This window comes from Phacochoerus africanus, chromosome 14 (genome assembly GCF_016906955.1).
Source record: "Phacochoerus africanus isolate WHEZ1 chromosome 14, ROS_Pafr_v1, whole genome shotgun sequence".
NCBI classification, from domain to species: Eukaryota; Metazoa; Chordata; class Mammalia; order Artiodactyla; family Suidae; genus Phacochoerus; species Phacochoerus africanus.
Window position 1 is genome coordinate 20,436,604 of NC_062557.1, and position 9,334 is coordinate 20,445,937.

The following is a 9,334-nucleotide window of genomic DNA, read 5'->3' on the forward strand; positions in this document are numbered from 1 at the left end:
CTCAACTTTGGTTAGTCGAGGGATTCTCGCGAGATTTTTCATGGAGCGGGGCGCCTGCCTTTGCAGAAAGGCGGAGCTAGGTAGTTTGGGAGGTGGCGTGAGACCGCATTTAGAGAATCTGGCCGGACCTGGACTAGGTCTAATAGAGCAAGGTCGGCTGGAAAGCCCGTTTCACGGGTGCCCTTCAGACTCTGAGAGAAGAGACTGGCTTTAGCTAGGTCACCCAGGAGACAGCGGCTAAGGTAGAACTAACAACTGGCTTCCCCTCTTAATAAATCGCGGGGACGGAGGTGGAGGTTATAGGGTAGTACTTAAATTAGGGCTTGGTGTCCCCAGCCCAGAGACCTAGTGTCCTCCCAGTCTAGGATCCTCATGTGGGAGGTCACAGAACAGTCCCCCCCCACACCTCTGTGCCACCACCCAGTTTCACAGATGGAGAAATTGAGGTCCTGTATGTTCCAGGGATATTTAGGGAGGTGAGGACAGAGGTCATGTGCCGTGGCTCCCGTGCAGTACTCCCCACATCACCCAGAGATAGTGATATGCCAGTTTTCCAGAGGTAATAGCAGGAAAGCTCTGTGTGGGAGCTCAGTAGAGCTGCCAGAAGGTAGACCTTGTGAACAGGAGAAAGGAGAGACTTAGTGGCAAGGGTTTACCTAATGAGCGCTGGAGAGGGTGGAATTGGTAGTCGTCCTCGAGAAGCAAAGCCAAGTTGCCATCTGGGAAATTGCAGTAATGTGCTGTGGTTTATTTTCCCAAACTAAATAAATGCTCACTTTCATACTTAATTTTGTTTTTTGTTTTTTGTTTTTGTATTATTCCTAAAGAGGTCTCCCCAAATGTACATGCCTCTGTCCCCACAGAACCTGGATCGGATCCTGGTGTCAAGGATGGAAGAGTTATAAGGACTTAAGGACTTGAGGCCAAGCTTTTTTTTTTTTTTTTTTTTTTTGCCTTGCCTGTGGCATGTGGAAGTTCCCGGGCCAGGGATCGAAGCCAGGCCACAGCACTGACCCAAGTCACAGCAGTGACAATGCTGGATCCTTAATGTGGTGAGGCACGAGGGAACTCTGAGACCACAATTTTCGCAAAGATATCTTAAGCTGAGTTTTAGAGGACCCAATTGAAGAAGCAAACTGCACACTTTCAGGAAATTCCCTGAGACATATGGACACACAGTCTGATATGCCTGCAGAGTCACTGTTCGAGGAGGTCATCTGGTGGACATGACCGCCAGTTCAGCCTTGAGCTGGACATGGGCAGCCAGAGGCTACTCACCCCTCCCCTGTCCTTGAAAGGTGGTCTGCCCACCATTCCCACAGTGGGAGCTGTTTCAAGGACACAACCTTGAGAGGGCAGTGATATACATGGACAGTATATGTGACTGAACCCAGTTAAGGCCTCTGTAGAAACTTGCAGGTTCTGGTGGGTGGGTGCGGAGATCTATTCCTCTTGCACTGCCCAGAACAAGCCTGAGGTTTCTTCTTAAACCAGCCACCTACCAATCTGGACTGGCTGCCTTTTTTCTTCAGCCTCTTTGCCCTCTGTGTACAGGGCCAGTTTACGAATCAACAGCTGGCAAGCTGGCCAGGAGACCAAAGAAATGGCCTTGGGAAAGAGGCACCTGCATGGGAAACCCTGGGAAATTTGGGCTGGGCTAACGCCCTTGTTTGAGGAACTGCGCAGGGCGTGCCACGGCAAGGGTGAGGGATGAAAGTCAGCTGGCTGCTGCTGTGGGCAGGTTGCTGACCACTGGTGTCCAACTAGAGACCAAAGCTCCAGTTAGAAAGTTGGGGAGTTCCTGTTAGAAAGTTGGGCTCAGTGGGTTAAGAACCCAACTGGGGGAGTTCTTGTCGTAGCACAGCGGAAACAAATCCAATTAGGAACCATGAGGTTGCAGATTTGATCACTGGCCTTGCTCAGTGGGTTAAGGATCCAGCATTGCCATGAGCTGTGGTGTAGGTGGCAGATGGGGCTTGGATCTGGCGTTGTTGTGGCTGTGGCATAGGCAGGCAGCTGTAGCTCCGATTAGACCCCTACCCTGGGAAGCTTCGTATCCTGCGGGTGCAGCCCTAAAAAGCGGGAAAAAAAAAAGAACCCAACTAGGATCCATGAGGATGCAGGTTCAATCCCTGGCCTCACTCAGTGGGTTAAGGATCTGGCACTGCCATGAGCTGTGGTGTAGGTCGAAGACAGCTTGGATCCCGCGTTGCTGTGGCTGTAGCATAGGCTGGCAGCTGCAGCTCTGATTCTACCCCTAGCCTGGGAACTTCTATACGCTTCAGGTGCAGCCCTTAAAAAAAAAAAAAAAAGCTCCAGTCCGCCCTCATTCCCTGGTGTGGGACTCTGATATCCATGCTGAGCCCAGTAGTGGAACAAGACATTCATGATGTTGGGCAATCATGGCTGATCTGGAGGAAATTGACAAGTCCCAGGAATGAGCACATACTGGCCTGCAGGAAAGACCCAGGTCAGAGAGGAAGTTGAAAAAGCCCTAAGGCTATCCTGAAAAGCTGTACAGTGTTTGGTAAAAGTACCATGGAAGCGAATGTGGTTTGACCTCATTGCTAGAGGGCTCCTACCTGAAAAGATAAACTGGCAATCCGACGACGCTGTGTTGGTCGGCCTGTGGAAAGGCTCAAAACGTGAGCAGCAATTCAGATCTGCCCCACCCGCCCCTAGCATCCCTGATGCCCTGCCTGCTCCAGCAGAGGCCTCAGGGATACTCCTATTGGAGGGGGGGTGCCCCCAGTACCCCAGGTTTAGGACTCAAGCCAAGATTGCCTCTAGATGATGGCAGTTGGAGGCCATCAGAGGCCTCCTGTTGAGCTCACTACTGGGTAACCTTCCAGAAATAAAAGTTGGAAACTCTGATGGATACTGGAGCTAGATGTAATCTAATACATCTGTGAGGGAGAGGATGGGTGGTGAACCCTCAGAAAATTCAAGGCCCATGCACCCCTGTAAAGCTTCTGGGAGTCATTCGGTGGGGTAAGATGCAAATTGTCCCAGAAGCAGTGATTGATAAGGTACAGGCCTCTCCGAGCCCTAAGAATGTGAAAGACGTGCAAGCCTCTGGGGCTTTGGGAGGACTTCTCTTCCCCACCTGGTGCGGTGCCTCTGTCTTTCATACCTCCTGGTAAAGAGAAGGAATGTGTGGGATTGAGGATCAGGGCAGCAAGCTGCCTTTTTTTTTTTTTTTTTTCTTTTTTAGGGCCCTGCGTAAGGCATATGGAAGTTCCCAAGCCAGGGGGAATCAGAGCTGCAGCTGCCAGCCTACGCCACAGCCACAGCAATGTGCGGTCCAAGCTGTATCTGCAGCTTGCAGCAACACCAGATCCTTAACCCACTGAACAAGACCAGGGATCAAACCCGCATCCTCATGGACACTATGTCGGATTCTTAACCCACTGAGCCACAACAGTAACTCCTTTTTTTATTTTCTTTTTTTTCGGCTGCACCGGTGGCATGCAAAATTCCTGGGCCAGGAATTGAATCTGTGCCACCATGGCACAGCAGTAACCAGAGCCACAGCAGTGACAACCCTGGATCCTTAACCCACTGAGCCAGGAGGGAACTCCAAGCCGCCTTGAAGATGGCAAAAATACTAGTGATGCCGATCAAAGCTCTGGGCATCTCCCAAGCAGGGCTACCATTTGAGTTAGACGTGTCTGTCACTCTGGAACACACTGTGGCAGAACAACAGAGGGAGAGAGCACCCCTAGGACTTTGGTCCCAGCTCGGGAAGGGCCCAGAAACCCCACCTACCCCTATAGAACAACAGCTGCTTGCAATGTACATGGAGCTCCACCAGGTAGAGCCTCTCTTCAAAGAACAGTGTGTGGTGGTAGGAACTTCCCCATCCAGAGATGGGTTGAGAGTATGTTCTGGGCGGAGTTCCTGTCGTAGCTCAGTGGTTAACGAATCCGACTAGGAACTAGGAGGTTGCAGGTTCGATTCCTGGCCTTGCTCAGTGGGTTAAGGATCCAGATATGGCTCGGATCCCACGTTGCTGTGGCTGTGGTGTAGGCCGGCGGCTATAGCTCCAATTGGACCCCTAGCCTGGGAACCTCCATATGCTGTGGGTGCGCCCCTAGAAAAAGACCAAAAAAAAAAAAAAGAGAGTATGTTCTGTTGCTGCACCTCTGCCATGGCTCAACCTCCGCATTGACTAAGTGGCCCATTTGCAACGGGAGGTGGGGGGTGGAGGAGAGGCACCCTATCTGCCAGCCCACTGCCTCTAGGAATTCAAGCGCTATTGCTAGGCCCCGAAAGCATGTAGATCATCCAAATGCCCCTGCCTCTAAACTTGTGGTGGCCCCTGCAGCCTGTAGAGATGGAGGGGGGACACCCTCTCCATGTCCAGTATACTGAGTCTCATCAACCTACCCACACGGATTGCAGTTGCTATTCTGCTCAACACTGACACCATCTGGACAGAAGCGGAAACGAACTGGAGCAGCTGATGGGCTGAACCCCCACAGTTCTGCTGATCAGAATTTAGGAGCCCTGGCTGTTAATCCTCTGCACTGACATGTGGGCTGTTGTAAAGGGATTAACCCTATGGCTTGGACAAGTGGCATACAATGGATGGATGATCGTAAATAAGTCCTCGTACGGTTAAGACATGTGAAAAGATATTTGAGTTCGTCTGCAAGAGCCTGAGGCAGTCCTCACTGTCTTCCACATCCTGGCTCATAAGGTGCTGACATCCCCTGGCAGTCAGGAAGCTGGCAGCCTAGCCTGGGTACAAGCCCCAGCAACTGACCCTTCAGCAGATACAGCAGGTTGGGTGCATAGGAAGAGCAGCCGCTGCAGAGCCCAGGTGGGATGGCGTCTTGCTAAGGATGCCAGATTGCCCCTGAAATACAGTGATTTGGTTTATGCAATAACACCATGACCTACGTGTCCTAAACAATGCTTAAGGCAACAGCCAAAGGAGTCTAAGGGCATCCATTGGAGTTCCCACACAGTGAGAAATTGTTTTGTTTTGTTTTGTCTTTTTAGGGCTGTACCCGAGGCTATGGAGGTTCCCAGGCTAGGGGCTGAATCAGAGCTGTAGCTGCCAGACTATGCCATCGCCACAGCAACACCAGATCCAACCCCCATCTGTGACCTGCACCACAGCTCACGGCCTCACAGGATCCTTAACCCACTGAGCGAGGCCAGGGATCAAACCCACATCCTCATGGATATTTTTCAGGTTCATTAACCGCTGAGACACGACAGGAAGTGAGAGATTGGTTTTTTAAATGTACTATCCTTGAGAGTTCCCACAGTGGCGCAATGGGATCAGCAGCGTTTTGGGAGTCCTGGGACGCAGGTTCGTCCCTGGCTGGGCACAGTGGGTTAAGGATCCTGTGTGGCCACATCCACAGCATATGGAAGTTCCCAGACTAGGGATCGAATCAGAGCTTATAGCTGCCAGCCTACACCACAGTCACAGCAACACCAGATCAGAGCCTCATCTGTAACCTATACCACAGCTCATGGCAAGGCTGGATCCTACGCTGAGCAAAGCGTTCTCATGGATACAAGTCAGATTCCTTTCCTCTGAGACACAACGGGAACTCCTGTATCATCTTTATTAAGTCCCCTCCTGGGGCACCCGTATCACCTTCCTCTACCAGCAACCTCCTCACCTAGTCTCCATCTCCACCCATTGTCCAGCATCCAACCTCAGAGACAGTTAGAAGGAGACCGACTCTGCAACCCTGCAGGTCCTTTCAGTGGCCCCTGCCACTTTAGCTCCTTCCACTGGCTTCCAGAAGGAGGATGTATGTTTGAGCAAATCAGCCAGGACCTGAGCCTCAGCTAGACCTCCTGGTGAGAGGCAGCTTCTGAGCCGGGTGGGGGATCTCTCCGGCTGAGTGTTGTCTAGGGCAGAGGGCACGGAGGGGGGCTGAGTGGGGCTGTCTCCTTTTGGCTCATTTAGCCTTGGGAACACAAAAACGACAATAATACTACTAGTAGTAATAATAATAGCCAGTGCCTGCTATTAAGATCTCCAAACCAGGAGTTCCCGCCGTGGCTCAGTGGTTAACGAATCCGACTAAGAACCATGAGGTTGCGGGTTCGATCCCTGGCCTTGCTCAGTGGGTTAAGGATCCGGCGTTGCCATGAGCTGTGGTGTAGGTCTCAGACGCGGCGCTCGGATCCCGCGTTACTGTGGTTCTGGTGTAGGCCGGTGGCTACAGTTCCGATTATACCCCTAGCCTGGGAATCTCCATGTGCTGCGGGGAGCGGCCCTAGAAAAGGCAAAAAGACGAAAAAACAAACAACGACAACAACAACCAAAAAAACCTCCAAACCAGCACTTTCTGGCATTATCTCAATTCATTCTTACCACAATCCATGACATAGGTATTAAACCCATTTTACAGATAAGAAAGCAGAGGGTAAGGACGTTGTCTAAGGTCCCATGACTGGTGGAAGCCAAGTCACAAGCCAACTCTCCCCGCACTCAAGTCCGACTAGCTCCTCCTGCTGCAGACACCCCTCGGGGATCCGAGGACCACTCTCCCTGCCCTGTGGAGGACGAGGAGTGACCTTGGGCAAAGCTCCTTCCCTTTCTGGGCTTCGGTTTCAGTAGGTACAACCCGGGCTAACACGACCTTTCCTGATGGCTCACCCTCTGCAGGCGCAAGTGCAGAGCATCCCTAAACCGCACACCTTCCGGGCCGCAAAGGAGAGTGCGGGAGACAGCGGCAGACCAAGCCCTTATTGCGGGGTGGCAAGAGGAGCGCCGAGCTCAGACGGCCCCAGGTCTCCAGCTCCCGCCTCCGCCTCGCCGCAATCAGTGCCCTCGAAGCCCTCGGTGGCCTGGTCGCCGAACACTCTTTGGTGCTCGGCTGCGACGTAGCTGCTGCTGCTGGGGTCGGAGAAGCGCAACTTGATCAGGGGATGGAAGTGCTCGGTGGTGAAGTAGCGCAGAGCCGGGCGCGGCGCGCGCAGAGCCTGGAGGAAGACCTGCGGCGGCGGGAGCAGGCGAACTTGGTCGGGGTTGGGCTTGGGGCCTGGAGCGCCGCCCCCGCTCCCGCAGCCCCGCCCGCGCTCACCTCGACCACCTCCTCCGGGTCCTGCGCCGCCTCAAGGAACGTCTGCTCGAAGTGGCTCAGGTAGCGGGAGAAGAGGTCACGGGTCTCGGCGTCCGCGCGATCCAGTATCCCGCCCAGGCCGTCCTCCAGCTTCTCGGGGAAGGCAGTACGCACCGGGCCGCACTCGATGACGCTCACGCTGCGGGCCGGAGGGCGGCGAGTGAGCGGGAGTGGATGCGCAGCCGGGAGGGAGGCGGGCGAGGAGGTGGGGGGTGGTTTGAAAGCGGCTCACTGCCTCCAAAGCGCCCCCACATCCCTTGGAGGGTGTGAGAGGCTCTGGCGTCAAAATGCCAACTTGCCTGGGACACTAACTTCTGTGCGACCTTGGGTCAGCAACCGAACTTCTCTAGGCCTGAGCTTCCCCATGACGATACCGACGCCTCACTAGCTCAGGCGGAGTGGGAGGACGCGTGCCAAGCGCCCAGTACTGTGCCAGTACTGTGCCTGGCACACGACGAATGGGACCCGCACAAGGGAGGGGCCAGCGAGAACGCCTGGGAGCGGCTCCAACAAGGCAGGGTGCTGGGGTTCCCAAAGGCAGGGTTCAGAGGGTCCCCGGGGGCGGAGCGGTAACTCACTGGACCCCGAAGCTCTGCAGCACAACCGCCAGACTCTCGCATAAGCCTTCGATTGCAAACTTGCTGGCGCAGTAAACAGCGTTGAAGGGAAGCCCTTGGAGAGGAGAGGGGGCTGCTGAGGTGCGCGGAGCAGCAGAAGCAAGCGAAGTCCGTGGCGGTCTCGCCAGCTCCCACCTCCCCCCTTTTATCAGACGCCCCACCTCCTGCCGCTTCGGGCCCCTCCTTTTTCTACTCACCTATCAGACCTCCCAGGCTCCCGGTCACCAATATGCGACCCGAGCGGCGCCGCTTCATGTCCGGCAGAAAGGCCTGCATCATCCGCACGGTGCCGGCCAGGTTCACATCCAGCACGGAGTCCACGGCGCCCTCCCTGTGTGCCTCCAGGGGCCCCACCAGGCCCCGGCCTGCGTTGCACACTGCGGGGAGAGAGACCACACCCTGTCCGCCTCACGCAGAGCCCTGCACCCCGCTTGTCCCCTGGGGCTCCCTGGGCCTCCGTACATCTTGGTTTGGACACAGGGTGAGGAAGGGCAACTTGTTTGACGGGGAGGCTCACCCAGCACATCCACGCGTCCCTCGGTCACGTGTGCCCGGGCCTCCGCTATTGAATCTGCATCCCTCACATCCAGCTGCAAGGTCTCCAGGGAGCCCGGGGGGCACCCTCGGGCCTGGGCGGCCTCCAGCAGGGGGCCTTGTGCCGTCAAGTCCCTTAGGGTGGCGTACACTGGAGGTGCAGGGAGAAGAAGAGGCTCTGAAATCCTGGCTCCCAACCCTACCTAGGCCCCCTCCTACCAGGAGCTGTGGCTTCTCTCCACTCCTGTACCTTTGAAGCTCTGAGATGGGTCAGATGCCAGACGCAGGGCCAGGTGCAGGCCGATGCCGGAGGAACAGCCGGTGATGAGCACCACGGTGCGGTCCATTGGGTTGTGCAGTTTGGAAAGGCGAGGAATGCTGGGCTCTGGTCTCCGGGATAGTTATCATCTGCTGTGACCCGCCCCTGCCCGCTGGGGTCCCCACCCCTTATTATGTCTTCAGCACAATCTCAAGGCTGAGCCCTCCTGTGGGTTGCTGGCCTGCTCTCCCCAATTTTCTCTAGGTCAAGGCAGAGATGAGGCCACTGCCTGGAACATCCCCTTTTAGTTGCTGGTCAGAGGGTGGGCGAAGCTTTGCAAACAAGAGGTGTGGGCACTGAGTGCCCCAGAGCAGATCTTCCCCTAGCAAGCCTCTGACACACAGGGACAATCATAGTTGCCAAGGTTTGTTGCTGAGGGTGTGAAAGCAAATGCTTCGGAAGGGCATTCTCAGTGTGTCTGTTCGTTTGTTTACTTATTGTCTTTTTAGGGGCATATGGAAGTTCTCAGGCTAGGGGTCGAATCAGAGCTGTAGCTGCCACTCTACACAACAACTCGGGATCCAAGGAGTCTGTGACCTACACCACAGCTCATGGCAGCGCCAGATCCTTAACCCACTGAGCGAGGCCAGGGATTGAACACACATCCTCATGGATACTAGTCTGGTTCATTACCGCTGTGCCACGAAGGGAACTCCAGGGCAGTCTCCATTCAAAGGTCAAAGGTTACTTTTAAAAATGGGGGAGCTGAGGCAAGGGGGCAGGGAGAAGTGGCCTCACCAGTGTCTATGTGATAGCCTTGAGTCCTC

At 54.9% G+C, this 9,334-nt stretch overlaps 1 protein-coding gene across 1 annotated transcript; it reads right to left on the reverse strand.

Moving 5' to 3' along the window:
- Positions 1 to 6,317: 6,317 nt before the first annotated feature.
- On the reverse strand, positions 6,318 to 9,221 carry HSD17B1 (hydroxysteroid 17-beta dehydrogenase 1). Its single transcript, XM_047757561.1, has 6 exons — positions 8,499 to 9,221; positions 8,232 to 8,399; positions 7,912 to 8,091; positions 7,676 to 7,769; positions 7,059 to 7,236; positions 6,318 to 6,969 (listed from the first exon to the last, which is right to left on the reverse strand). The coding sequence occupies exons 1-6, from the start codon at positions 8,593 to 8,595 to the stop codon at positions 6,721 to 6,723; spliced, it is 966 nt and encodes a 321-aa protein (XP_047613517.1). The 5' UTR covers positions 8,596 to 9,221; the 3' UTR covers positions 6,318 to 6,720.
- Positions 9,222 to 9,334: the final 113 nt, after the last annotated feature.